Source organism: Nicotiana attenuata, chromosome 12 (genome assembly GCF_001879085.1).
Source record: "Nicotiana attenuata strain UT chromosome 12, NIATTr2, whole genome shotgun sequence".
Lineage (NCBI taxonomy): Eukaryota > Viridiplantae > Streptophyta > Magnoliopsida > Solanales > Solanaceae > Nicotiana > Nicotiana attenuata.
In genome coordinates, this window is record NC_032000.1 from 5332614 (window position 1) to 5347547 (window position 14934).

At 34.8% G+C, this 14934-nt stretch overlaps 1 protein-coding gene across 1 annotated transcript; it reads left to right on the plus strand.

The window, feature by feature from the left end:
* Positions 9063-13387, plus strand: LOC109235190 (low affinity sulfate transporter 3-like). Its single transcript, XM_019401187.1, has 12 exons — positions 9063-9466; positions 9676-9724; positions 9810-10017; positions 10097-10274; positions 10359-10424; positions 10515-10745; positions 10841-10967; positions 11059-11345; positions 12257-12453; positions 12556-12638; positions 12752-12828; positions 13138-13387. Exons 1-12 carry the CDS (start codon positions 9152-9154, stop codon positions 13294-13296), a joined length of 1977 nt encoding a protein of 658 aa, XP_019256732.1. The 5' UTR covers positions 9063-9151; the 3' UTR covers positions 13297-13387.

The window sequence follows — 14934 nt, forward strand, 5'->3', positions numbered from 1 at the left end:
TTTCTCACTGCCCAACGCAATGCTATATTTAATTTGACGCTACTTAGATGAAATGCGTAGTGCCGATTTAGCTTTAGTAGGTTTATATGGATAAAGATTAATCTTTTCTTTTTTCAGGAAGCGTTGACATTCTCTCTTTCTCCTTTGTTTTTAATAAAATTATTGTCATGATAATGGTTGAAGAAGATTAGAGATCCAATATTATTGGCGATGAATCTTCTTCCCCACTTTCCTTTTCTTTCCCCTTTTAGAACAAGGGAGGAATGAGAAAGAACAAAAAAATATGGACTTAACAAGCCAGGCTCAAATGCAAATTAACTAAATTTAATTAATGAAAGATGATAGAAAATGAGTTGAGATATCAGAGCGCAGTTGTTACGATTCAATAATATATTTTTATTACTTCAGTCCAAAATTTTTACTTCTTTCTACTGAGGGAAGAATTTAGTGATCAATTAACTGGTTCATTGTATCGTTAATTATTTCTTTTTTGCAGTATGATGAACTTATCATGAAGCTAGAGTTGGACCTAGAGTTGATCAACTTACTGCTACGAGTCAAGCTATACAAGTTTCTTGATTCAACACACTTTCAGTGTTCGAGTAAATAATATTGTTACTTTTTCTCTCACTATATTATTTGATTGAATCAACGAAATCTTTTATTTCTCTTGAGATTTCTACATACACGTCTTTTTTTGAGGTCTACAGCCATTATAAGGCATAGAAGTTAATATAGAGTTAATTTTATTCATGGTCATTGAATTTTTGTATTTGTTATTCAAAGTCACCACTACTAGAAAAAGGCGGATTACCTGGGGATTTTCCTAAGGATAATATAAAAATATCCGCAGGTAATATGATTTGCTGCGGAATTACCTACCAAAATAAATCCGTTGGGAAAACCTTCGTAGGTAATTATTACCTGCGAATTAAAATTTCCCCAGGTATATTACCTAGGGATTTTGTGTCCCCATGTAACTTACTTGCGGATTTATCAGCGAAACATATCAAAAAATCGCAGGTGTATTTTGGTAAAAATTCGTAAACAAAAGGATTTTTCTTGGGAAATTATGTAGGAAGAAATCCGCAAGTAATTCCCCATGAAGATCCTCAAGTAAGTCCGTAGGAAATTTTGAGGTTAAAATTTATGGACGAAAGAGATTTTCTTGTGAATATTTATGAAAAATATTCCGCAGGAAAATTCCTTTAAAAATTCCAAGTAAAATCCGCAGGAGTATATTTTCGCAAGAAAATTCCCATGAAATATTTGCATGTAAAATCCTAGAAAAATTCCCAAGTAATAATTCGTAGGTAAATCACCATGTAAAATTTCCAAAGAGAAAACATAATTCATAACATTAATAATAATAACATATAATCCTTCATCACAAAGCAAAATATCCCAAATTCATAACATTAATATTAATAACATATAATCCTTCATCAAAAAGCAAAATATCCCAAATGTAAAACTTAATAGTCTAATGAACATCTCAATCCTAATTATAATCACTTTCATTCACGTTAACAGGGTTAGAACCACTTTCATTCACATTATCAGAGTCATTGTCACTTCAATCCTCAAATTCTTGATTGTCTTCTTGAGATGATAACTCATTTGAAGATGATGCATTGAAATTCACATACTTCTTCAATAAGTCTAATTCCTTCCTCATCTTTTTGTTTTTTGCGCCGCTCTTCTTGCAACTGAGCATATAAGTTAGCATTGGAAGCATGCACCTGAGATTTAATCATCTCATCAATTTCTCCTGGTAAAGTAGATGTTGAATGCTTAAGTGCTTTTACTGATCGACCCAAGGAGCCAAGGCCTGCTACCCTTCCTTTTTTCTTTCCACCAACAGATTGCACCCAAATATCCATTTCACTTAATTGGCTTGCTGAATTAGTGTCACCTACCTGATCAGTTGATGCACTTTGAGAAGCCGATAGTTCTTGTTTCTTTCTTTCAAAATTATTCTGCACAAAAGTAAGTTATTTGAGAAATTATATAATGCCAATAAAAGAAAATATTTTACAAACGTAAATAGATGATGTAGATAGAGAGTGGACAGTGGACACGCTGTGCTAAGCTAGCACTCTGTATAAAGCATTTCACAGATGAGTATTGTGCGTGAAATATATGGAACCGGGCAATTAAAGAAGAATATTAAGCGGCACTTTCTCCACGGTAAGGCACTGCTATATTTTGTTCTATGTAAATAAAGTTCATTTCTCAATTCTCATCATCCATAACTTAAAAAATTATGTCCATAATGATAGTACATGAAGTAAGCCTTAGGAAATACACTTAATCTAAGCAAGAAGGCCAAAAAGTTTGATAAGGAAGCATGAACAACCACCAGTACAATTGCAATTGCAAGTTTGCACTAGTAGGTCAGCAACAGATCTTTTCCTCTATGTTTTTGATAAAAGAAATATCAAGATTTAAGTGATTTTAAGTTCTATGCATTGACAATGGTAAAAATGTTTATGCTATCATGTCACTTAAAGGGTATTGAGACAACTCTATCTAATATAATATTAATTGGTAAACTAGAATAGAAATATGTTAAATTACGCTAATGGTATAAAAAAAACTCTTATCACATGTCAACAATTCATTAAAAGGAAATCATTTTAAAATCTAACGAGCAGCAGGCCAGCATCTAACGAGCAGCGGATTCAAGTTTACACAGAATTCAGAAATAACGTGTGCTCTTGTTGAGTTTAATTGAGCAATTGTTTGATCTGAGCAAATATATCATATGTTGTCACTGAGGTAATGCTTCGAAAAAAAGTAAAAGAAGGAACACTTACATAAGCAGCTTCAGCTTTCTCATTTACCCAACATTTTTCATTTTTTGTGCGATGAGTCTGAAAATAAAATTCCGCAATTGAAGGTTCTTTTCCAGTAGCTTCTTTCTGGAAATAAAGGAAAATACAATATTATTAACACTGAATATGATGTTATTTTCTTGAAGAGATAAATTTAAAAAGATCTATATATATATGTATATTACCATTCTCTTCCAAATCACTCGATGAGGTATACAACCCCAGGTAATTCCCCGGGAAAACAAAATCCCCAGGTACATCCCCATGATATATTCCGCAGCAAACTCCGCATGACAGTTACCTAGGGAAGTATCTGCCAACTCACAAACGAAAAAAAAAATATGTTTTTACCTGCGAATTTACCTACGGATAGAGGACTTGCCGATTATTTCCCCATGTAATTCCCCCAGTAATATGTTTGCGCCTAATGGCGCCAAAATTACCTGCGGATTTATCGGGGGGAATAAAATTCCCATGTATAATATCTTACAATTTAAGAATTTTATATTTCGGCAAGAAAATCCGCAAGTAAACATGGGGATTTTATCCCCAGGTAAATATAATCCGCCTTTTTCTAGTAGTGCACTTTTCTATTTTTTATTACGTAAAAATCATTCAACTTTGTGTTCATTACACAAAAGTCACTTTTCTTTCTTTTGTTACACAAAAATTATTTTACTTTGCGCTAGTTATCACAAAAGTCACATTTTTACTTGAAAAGTCTATTATGTCCTTGGTATTATATAAACATTCATATTTATGTAATACCTTCTATATTACATACTATATCATATATTTTTAACTATGTATTTTATTTATAAATAAAATAATATATTCGTATATTTAATTTTTACTTAACGTTAATTTTTAAAATATATTAGTAGCGTTATTAAATTTATCAGTAACTTTAATATATATTAGTAGAGAAATAAGTCGGCAAATACATTTTTGTGAGAAAATTCGCAGGTAAACAAACAAAGAAAATGAGGAACGAATCATATGTTAATCTGAAGGAAAATCCCTAGGTACTACATGCGAATTTAGCTGGGGATATTTTCTTGGGGACTTACCTGGGCAATTGATTATTTGGAAAATTACACTACTAGAAATTCGGGAAAAACCGTCCAAAAAGAATCGACTAAAGTTGGTCGGTAATGGCCAATAACCGTCCAAAACGCGATCACTAACGTGTGGTTGGTATTTTGAAGGTCGGAGGGCATACCGACCAAAGTTGATCGGAAATTACCGACCAACTTTGGTCAGTCAATTAAATTCAAAAAAAATAATTGCTGAAAAAAAGTTATTTTATAACGCTACTAATATATCTTGAAAATTAAAGTTCAAAAAAAAAATTAAATATACGAATATATTATAAAAATAATAATAGAATACATAGTTAAAAATATTTATATAGTATATAATATAGAAGGTATTACATAAATATGAAGGTTTATATAATATCAAGGGCATAATAGACTTTTCAAGTAAAATGTGACTTTTGTGATAATTAGAGCAAAGTAAAATGATTTTTGTGTAACAAAAGAAAGAAAGTGACTTTTGTGTAATGAACACAAAGTTGAATGATTTTTGCGTAATAAAAAAAAGAAAAGTGAATTTTGGGTAACAAACACAAAAGTTCAATGACTATGGATAAAATTATCTCAAGTTATATATCCCTTACAAAAGGTAATACTATTGTAGTATAATTTAGAGTTAATACCTTAAAACCCACTAAACTATTAAGTTTATGTCAGTTTCTTACTTAAATTATTCGGTGTTCCCAAAACCCCCTGAACTATAATGCCCTTCATATTAAAACTGCCTCATTACATTCTTAGAGGTGCATCTAGTACGCTCTCCTAATTGTCTAAAAAACGTGCCATGTTGTGATGACCCTTTGGGTCATCACTTGCTTTTAAATAAAATTTTGTGTTTCTGAGGTCTTGAAAACCTCATTTAGAGTCACCTTGATTCACGTGCGCAGTCCGGGGGCGTAGCCGGAAAGCTTAAATATGAAAATCTGTGGAAAATGATAAAATTTGGCTAATAAATGAATTAATTTGACTTCGGTCAACTTTTTGGGTAAACGGACCCGAACCCGTAAATTGACGGTCCCGGAGGGTCCGTAGGAAAATACGGGGCTTGGGCGTATGCCCGGAATCGAATTCCGAGGTCCCAAGCCCGAGAAATGAATTTTTGAAGAAAATTATTTTCTGAAATTGTTTAAAGTATTTTGATATAAAATTTGATTAGAACATGATGGTATCGGGCCCGTATTTTGGTTCCGGCGCCCGGCACAGGTCTTATATATGATTTAAGACGTTTCCGTAGAATTTGGTGAAAAACGGATGTCATTTGACGTGATTCGGACCTAAATTGCAAAAGTTGATGTTTTATGAAGTTTGAGAAAAATTCTTTGATTTTGAGGCTTAATTCGTTGTTATTGAGGTTATTTTGGCGATTTAATCGCACGGATAAGTTCGTATGATGTCATTGAGTTAGTGTGTATGTTTGGTTAGGAGCCCTGAGGGCTCGGGTGTGTTTCGGATGTGTTTTGGAAGGTTTTTGAACTTAAGAATGTTGCAGATTTTGCTGTTCATTGCATAGGGAATTTGTTCTTCGCGTTCGCGTGGTCCCGCTCGCGAACGCGTAAGGCAAAAATCCTAAGTGCCAGTTTTCTTCTTCGCGAACGCGAAGCCTGAGACGCGAACGCGAGGCTGAGGGGGGAGTACCCTTCGCGAACGCGTCCAGGTACTCGCGAACACGTAAGGCAATGGGCCTGGGGAGGGAGTTCTCATTTATTCTACGTGAACGCGGCCACTGGCCCGCGAATGCGAGGGCTCGAGGGGCTAAAGCTCCGCGAACGCGAGCCCAATGTCGCGAACGCGAAGGTCTTCAGGCCTGACTCATCGCGAACGCGATGAGCCTGTTGCGAACGCGAAGGGTAATTTCGCCCAGTTATTTTTAAGTCTCAAAAACAGAACACTTACGGGATTTTCATAAACTTTCAAAAACCTCTTCTTCTCCAAAGCTCTTAGGCGATTTTTGAAGCATTTCCTCACCATAATCTCTTGGGTAAGTAATCTTTAACTTGTTTTCTTCCATTTTGATCAACACCCACTAGATTTCTAGGCCTAAAACATGTGATTAAGGGTAGAAATTAGGGATATAGGTAGAGTTAGGGCTTTTTATATATTTATGATTTAGACCTTGTTTTGGGGTCAAATTTTGGAACAAATTATATATTCGGGCTCATGGGTGAATGGGTGATTGGATTTTGGTCCGAACCTCGTGTTTCGATCAAGCGGGCCCGGGGTCAATTTTTGAATTTTTGGGAAGAATGATTAAAAAGCTATAATTAAGCATTGGAATTGGATTGTTTAACATTTATTGATGTTATTAAGTCGATTATGTATAAATACGATTGTGTTGGAGCCAAATTTGAAAGGAAAGGCGGTATTTGAGGATTGAGTTGGCCATGGAAGTTCGAGGTAAGTGTTCGGTCTAACCTTAGCTTGAGGGATTAGGAGTTGTGTCCTATTTGCTAATTGCTTCTTGTTGATTACGACGTATAGGCATGGTGACGAGTATCTATACGTTGGTGTCGAGCATGACCGTGAGTCCTGAATTGATAGATGTTGTGTTCCTAAATGTTACTACGGATACTTTAATTGATGATTCTCGATATTGAGCAAAGATTTAGTTTATTTTCGTGGATTTTATTTATGATTGAGTGTTGGTACTAATTGAGCTGAGTAGGAGTTGAGTTAGGATTGGTTATAACTGACTCTCCCTTGCCGGGATATTTGTCTTGATATTGTTGTTCCCTTGCCGGGAAGTTATTATATTGCTTTTGTTCCCTTGCCGGGATTCCTTGTGATTTTGTGTTGGCTTGTAAATGGGAGCGAGTGGTACGCCTACCACAAGATATAATGAAATGGGAGCGGGTGGTACGCCTACCACGAGATATAATGAAATGGGATCGGGTGGTACGCCTACCACGAGATATAATGAAATGGGATCGGGTGGTACGCCTACCACGAGATTTAATGAAATGGGAGCGGGCGGTACGCCTACTACACGATATAATGAAATGGAAGCAGGTGGTACGTCTACCACGAGATATAATAAAATGGGAGCGGGTGGTACGCCTACCACAAGATATGAGAAATGGGATCGGGTTGCACGCCTACAACGAGATGTGAACCGAGAGTGAAATCTGCCTTTGTTTTCCTTACCCTTGTTAGAAGTTGAATTTTGGTTTCCTGATAATTCTCTTGAGATTTTGTTTTATCTGTTATTCCCCGAAGCATGTTTCCCCTTCCTGGCTTTAATTGTTTGTCCTAGTTTAACTGCACAGGTTTATCTGGAGTCTGGTCCTAGCCTCGTCACTACCTCGCCGGGGTTAGGCCAGGCACTTACCAGCACATGGGGTCGGTTGTGCTGATGCTACACTCTGCACTCTGTGCAGATACTGGAGCAGCATTGGGACAGTAGCTTGGGAGCCAGCCTTCAGTCCATAGAGATTCCGAGGTAGTCCTGCAGGCGTCCGCAGGCCCGGCGTCTCTTCTATCTACTATTATGTTCTGTTATCACTTGTATCCGAGACAGACTGAGTTTCTTTCTTTCAGACATTTGTATGTAGTAATCATAGACAGTCCGTGAATGTTGTGACACCGGTTTCTGCATAGAGACATATTTTGGCCATTCGTATCGATTTTGGTATTATATTTGTCTAAGTCTTCCGGTTAATTTTCGTCTTCTGCTATTATTTTACTGTTTGTCACCTGTTACTACAAGTAGTTAAAAGTGTTAAAAATGAAAAGGTTAAAGATTTCTAAATGTCGTGGCTTGCCTAGCTTCTACGAGTAGGCGCCATCACGACTCCCGAGGGTGGGAAATCCGGGTCGTGACACATGTAGCACTACACGTGACTATTTAACTCAGCCTAAAACCCGCCTAAACTATCACTTTTTACCTATTTAAACTATCTGGTATCCCCAAAATCCCCCTTAACTATATTCCCCTATATATTGAAACCTCATGTTGGACTTTTAAAGGTATGTCTGTCTAACTATATTAACTTATGGTTTGTACAAATTTTTTATATAGTTTACACATGATGTATTACTCTCGAATAATTGATTAATTCTGGGAGTTTTGGCCAATTTAATTTTAGGTTTAATTGTGATTGTGCTTTATGGTAGACTCCAATTCATAAATTCTTATTTATATTCACTTTGTAGCACAACTAAAATATAAATATAGCTATATAGTGTTATATTTCTTAAAAGTCATCATATATTATATAAAAAGATTACACAGAATAAAATTTCGCAAATAAAAAATCAATTGTCCAGCAATTTCATTCTCTAATTCTAGATTACATAAAGAAGGTTCAAGAGATTCAACTTTATTTTTTACGAGGAGTTGAGTCTAATAAGAAGATTTAAATTGGTATTCTTTCAACAATATGTGTAAGACGTGAAAGAAGACTAAAACAAAAAAGATGATAGATAATTTCAGAGGAAACAAGAGAGGGAGAAATTTTCCAGAGGAAATCCATATGGAGAACCGAAGAAAAAAAGGTTAAAAGATGAAGAAGAAGGTGAAAAACAAAGAAGAAAGGTGAAAAAATAAGGAAGAATGGTGAAAAATGAGGAAGAAAGATGAATATAACTTAAATAAGGAGAATATTTATTAAAGAAATAAATCTGAAAGAGAGTTAGACTAATTAGCCATTATTTTCTGTTAGGTGACCATTTTGATAACTTTTTCAGCTACCACGCGCTCGCAAGTGAGTATTTACACATGTTATGCCAGGTCAGCGATGAAGGGGTTTTAATACGAGCGATAATATAGTTCAAGGGGGTTTTGGGGACACCGAATAGTTTAAGTAGCAAAATAACAAAAATATGATAGTCTAAGAGGTTTTAGGGTATTAACTCTACATTTTATATATATTCCGCTTGACAATGAAATAATAGCTGTTATTTGCACTAATAATAATTACAATAAGCTATTGTCACATAATTGCTATATTATTAAATCACAGACCATTTCATTTATACCACGACTTCCAATTCTGATAATATTTACTAGTATTAATGTTAAACTAATTGCAATCATTTGCACTAACGTGATAGCGTAAATGCCTTACTCAGTAATGGCTAGACAAAGGCTCACGTGGTTCTTTGTTTGGGACATGTATAAATATTGAGCACATGGTTCATACTTTTGATATACGAAAACATTAATTAGTTCATGATTTAACCAAAAAAAAAAAAAAACTTGAAAAAACAGGAAAAAGAATTATGTGTTCATTGCCCAATGAGAGCTTCAGCATTGAGCTGCAGCAGCTTGATGCTGATGATGTTAGTGGGAGAAAACAGAGAACTGAGTGGCTGCTGAATTCTCCAGCCCAACCTAGTTTTTGCAATGAACTCATCAACTCTGTTACTGAAACTGTTTTGCCACAAAAAAACTCAAAGCAATATGGAGGCGGAGCTGTCTTTTCATTTTTGCAAGGCTTATTTCCAATCCTTAGTTGGGGAAGGAATTATAAAGCTAATATGTTCAAGCATGACTTATTGGCTGGCTTAACTCTTGCTAGTCTCTGTATTCCTCAGGTATACCAAATAAAGATTACGTTACGAACACACTTTTAATTACTCAATTATGTTTTCAATACGTCCACTCACGTATGAGCCTTACTTGCTCTGATACCATGTTGAATCTTGCGACCATCGCTTAATATTTTTAGATGAGATGGTCAAACAATTTAACACGAGTATCTGTTCTTTGAAATGTTGAATTTATAAAGGAAAACTTATTGCAGAGTATAGGATATGCTAATCTTGCAAACCTTGCTCCTCAATATGGCTTATGTAAGTTCCAAATCCAATTTTAACTTTTATTCATCTCTTTTTTATTTGTTTCTTTAGCTTATATCTTTCAAGTTCATTATTTTAGACACTAGTGTTGTTCCACCATTGATATATGCTGTTATGGGAAGTTCGCGAGAGCTGGCTATTGGTCCTGTTGCTGTTGTATCTCTACTGCTTTCTGCAATGATAACCGAAATCGTAGATCCTGCAGTTGATCCTATTGCTTATACGAGCCTTGTTTTTACTGTCACTTTCTTTGCTGGTACATTCCAAACTGCATTTGGCCTATTAAGGTTAGTAGTTTTCTTTTACAAGTAGTGGCTCTATCCTTTTTAGGTTCTCCTTGTTTGTTAATATTGATGTAATGTGCAGATTGGGTTTTCTTGTGGATTTTCTTTCACATGCTGCAATAGTGGGATTCATGGGAGGTGCAGCTATTGTAATTGGTCTTCAACAATTAAAGGGTCTCATAGGAATTAATCATTTTACTACAAAAACTGATGTGATGTCTGTATTTAAAGCTGTTTTCACATCATTTCATAACGAGACAGTAAGCACTTTTTTCTAATGGGAAATCTATTTCTGTTTTCTCATCTTATTCTGTGCTTACTTATTTCTATTGGACTTGTTTCAGTTGTCTCCTCTTAATTTTGTACTTGGCTGTTCATTCCTCATCTTCATCCTAGCAACCAGATTTTTAGTAAGTAATAAGGTGTACTCATTTGTCATATTTTGGTGATTTTTCCTGTTTCATTCATTAATATATTGGCCACCTGAAATACTACTGCAGGGAAAAAGGAATAAGAAACTATTTTGGCTACCAGCTATTGCTCCTTTGTTATCAGTGATATTATCCACTTTAATGGTTTATTTAACAAAGGCTGATCAACATGGAGTCAAAATTGTAAAACACTTTAAAGGGGGTTTGAATCCAAGCTCAGTTCATCAATTACAGTTCAATGGTCCACACCTTGGAGAAGTGGCGAAAATTGGACTAATATGTGCTCTCGTGGCGCTAACTGTCAGTATCATACTCTTTGTTATCTCTTTTTGCATTTACTAAAAGTCACTAAATTGGGAGGATTCTTAAAGTGGAATGCTCTTGATTTTCCTCAGGAAGCCATTGCTGTCGGCCGATCTTTCGCTTCAATGAAAGGCTATCATCTTGATGGGAACAAAGAAATGGTAGCCATGGGTTTCATGAACATTGTGGGGTCTTTATCTTCTTGCTATACAGCAACTGGTGAACTCTCAATTCTTTTTTATGTTCAAAATCTTGAATATTGTCATACAAATTCTGATATAGTAATAAGTTATGCTAATAATTGTTACAGGTTCATTTTCAAGGACAGCTGTGAATTTCAGTGCAGGATGTGAAACTGTGGTGTCAAACATAGTTATGGCTATCACAGTTTTCATATCCCTGGAATTGCTAACTAAACTTTTATACTACACTCCACTAGCTATCCTTGCATCGGTTATCTTATCCGCGCTTCCTGGATTGATTGACATAAATGAAGCTTATCATATCTGGAAAGTGGACAAGATGGACTTCCTTGTTTGCATTGGTGCCTTCTTTGGAGTCCTGTTTGTATCTGTCGAAATTGGTCTTCTAGTCGCGGTAATTCAAATATTATCTCTTGAGTTTACTGTATCACAAGCTTTTTAGCATGTCAAACTATAAACAAGAATACATTCACTCATAAGTATATAAGAATACAACTTGCATTAAAGAAAAATTATGTACTTGTCCCCTCAAACAAACATCTTGTGACTCACATAATTACATAATACCACATGAAATGCCAGAAAATGGATAGCCTGTGAGTCATTTGTGGGTTCCATGCTATAATGGAATTTTGGCTCTATCATTGGCTCTTGTCCTTTAAAAATAGAAGACTCATGTCAACTCTGGTCATCTGTCTTTTTCTTTGCAACTTGTAACTAGACATCACCTGCAAGATTACAACATTGCATATGCTTTGTACATGAAGTAGTCAGATTCAAGTACTACTTATCCCATACTATGTAGGTCAGAAGTAAAAATCTATCTTTGGTTTTGACTAAATAAGGTTTCTTGATTTAGGAGAGACCAATATTTTCCAGTTTTCATATCCATAGTCATGTAACAATTCGAATTCATATTAAGATACTTCCTCCGTTTCAAATTAAATGAGTTAGTTTGACTCGGCACGGAGTTTAAGGAAAAAAAAGAAAGGCTTTTGAAATTTGTGGTATTAAAAGCTTAAGGGGTAAAGCTTTGTGGGGCCATGACTTTTGTGTGATTATAAAAGCTTCTCATTAAGGATAAAATGGGTAAAATGAGGAGTTTAAAGTTGAATTATTTCCAAATTTAGAAATGTGTCATTTATTTTGGAACAGACTAAAAAGGAAAGTACTCATAGTAAATATAGAAACAACTAGTCAAGTAAACTAGAAACTGAAATAGTAAAAATAATATTCCTTAGAAAATTAAAGCACAAATACTTAGTCGATAGTATTTGTTAGTAATGTCTATTTGGTCTATTGCAGGTTAGCATATCATTTGCTAGAATAATACTGGACACAATTCGAGCAAGTACAGAAGTGCAAGGAAGACTTCCTGGGACGACAGACACCTTCTGCGATATTACTCAATATCCAGGAGCCACTAGAACTTCAGGCATCTTGATCATTCGAATCAACTCTGGTTCACTTTGCTTTGCAAATGCTACTTCCATAAGAGAAAGGTATAAATAATTAACTTGAACACTTTTGGAGGTGGAAATTAAGGAAATAGGAAAGAAATAAAGTTCAAGCCTAATTACTTGTTCACCTTCTTTTATTTCCAGGATGCTGAAATTGGTGACAGAAGCAAATGGTAGTGAGGAGAACACAAAGGAAAATGTTCATTTTTTAGTTCTGGACATGTCCAGTAAGTTTCATCACTAGTAGAATTTCCAAATACTTGTCTTCTTGTTTCTTCTATTTTTTACCTCAGTTGTTGTAACTACTAATAATATCTTGAACTCATTGGTTTGCGCGCAGATGTAATGAGTTTGGATACATCAGGAATAGCGGTGTTAGAAGAGCTGCACAGAGAACTGGTTTCACGAACCATACAAGTAAGGCGACCAAGGATTTATCTTATATACACTGACACAAAGAAAAATTCTTACACTATCATTATAATTTACAGGGACATGTCCAATTAACAAGTTATGGAAGTGGCTTAGACTATGTATATATATTTTAAAAAACCATTAAATATGTACAACTAATAGATTTTGAACCTAGTGAATTAAATGGAAGTGGTAGAATTACTAATCTGAACTCATAAAGTTCAAATCCTAAATTCACATCTATAACAGGTTACCTGCAATTACCCGTTTATACTAAGGGTCATGATGTTTTTCTTTCCTTTCTTTTTGCAGTTAGCAATAGGAAACCCAAGGTTAAGAGTCATTAACAAAATGAAGACAGCAAAATGTTTCGAGAAACTAGGAAAAGGATGGATTTTCCTTACTATTGGGGATGCTATAGATGCCTGCTTGAGTCTCAAAATAGCTGATCCTAGCTCTATCAATTGTTGAAATTTTATGTTTTTCAATTTTCATGTTTCATGTGTATACAAATCACAAAGCATTAAGAGCAAAGATATGGAGCCTTGTGCATTTCGTGATATTTGTAAAGTTGATAAAACACAATCTTGAAAGATTATATCATGCAAGTATAGTTAAACCGAAGAACAAGAGGAAGAATTAATCATGGGATGGGCAAAAGAGATTTTCATTTTTCTGAAATAAGTTTTTCAAAAAACTAACGCAACACACACACACAATAACCCTAAGAAAATTTAAAAACAAACTAAACTAAAATGAAATCCAAACCGATAAAATCAACGCTTTTTATCAGATTTAACATCTCCATCCAAGCTCGTGATTTGCTATTTGTAAAATAGATATATCAGTAAATAAAGATGTTTTTCAACGTTTGGTATTTGTTAGCTACAGGATCTAAACTAAAATCATCATTATTCATCCCTATACTTCCTCCATTCCACTTTTGAGTTGATTTTATTTATTAATTTGACAAATTTTTTGATGACACATTGTCCCTTAACTCCTGAATCACTTCTTTTACATTTTTCAATCATTTATCCAAGTCAAAAAAACAATTATGCATGTTTTTTAATTAGAATAAAAGTAAAAATAATTAAAATTTTGATCTGCAAACATTAAAACATTTACAATAACTTTATAGTCAATTTTATAAACTTGACCATCAAAATCAATTTAGGGTTGTTAAATTAGAAGAGGGCGTGTAATTTCAAAATCAAAAGAATTACATTGGGGATTTGGTATTAAAACGACGACGTCCGAAGCTTTCAGGAGACGATATAAATAGGCCGACCCGTTCGTTCTCCAGACCATAGATAGAAGAAAAGAATTGATCTTCAGTTGGAGAACAAAAGAAAATGGGGGAAGAAACAGAAGAGCGTCAACAAGAATCAATTCCAAACCCTACTCCAAATCGCATTACAGCAGCCCAATTTCTCAACTGGAAGCGCCAAAAGGTTACCTCTTTCTTCCCTCCATTGTTCTCTTCTGTTCAATTTTTACTATTATGGGAATGTCACTTGAGTTAACTGTGCAATATCTATTATCAGGTGATTATATTAGGGTTTGTTTTTTTCCAAGTGTGTATTTGAGCTTATTCAAATTATGTAGCAATTCCTGTATACTGTTGTTTTTTCCTTTCAATAAGAAAAAGAAATAATCTTGCACCCATGGGTGTGGCCTGGGTTAATATAATGACAGAGAACATCTGGTTCAAATCTTAGTGGAGGCAAAAATACTGGGTGATTTCTTTCCATCTGCCTAAGCGTTGATGGGGAAAGTTACCGGCATCTGTACCAGGTATCCAGTGGAATAGTCAAGGTGCTCGCAAGTTGGCCCAAACACCACCATCATTCAATAAATAAATAAATGAATAAATAAATAAATAATCTTTGTGGTAACTAGTACTGTTGAATTATGAGAAGCTAAAATTGTTAAAAACTAGGTCATTACACAGACCATAGAGGCCTAATCCTATTAAATCTAAGACGAAAAAAGAGGGTATATCCATTTGAAAATTTAAAATATTTCAAGCTTAAAAAAGTAGGGCATAAAGCCAAAGTGTTTTGCTGCATGTCGGTTTCAAGCTTTACACTTGTGGCCCTGGACCTT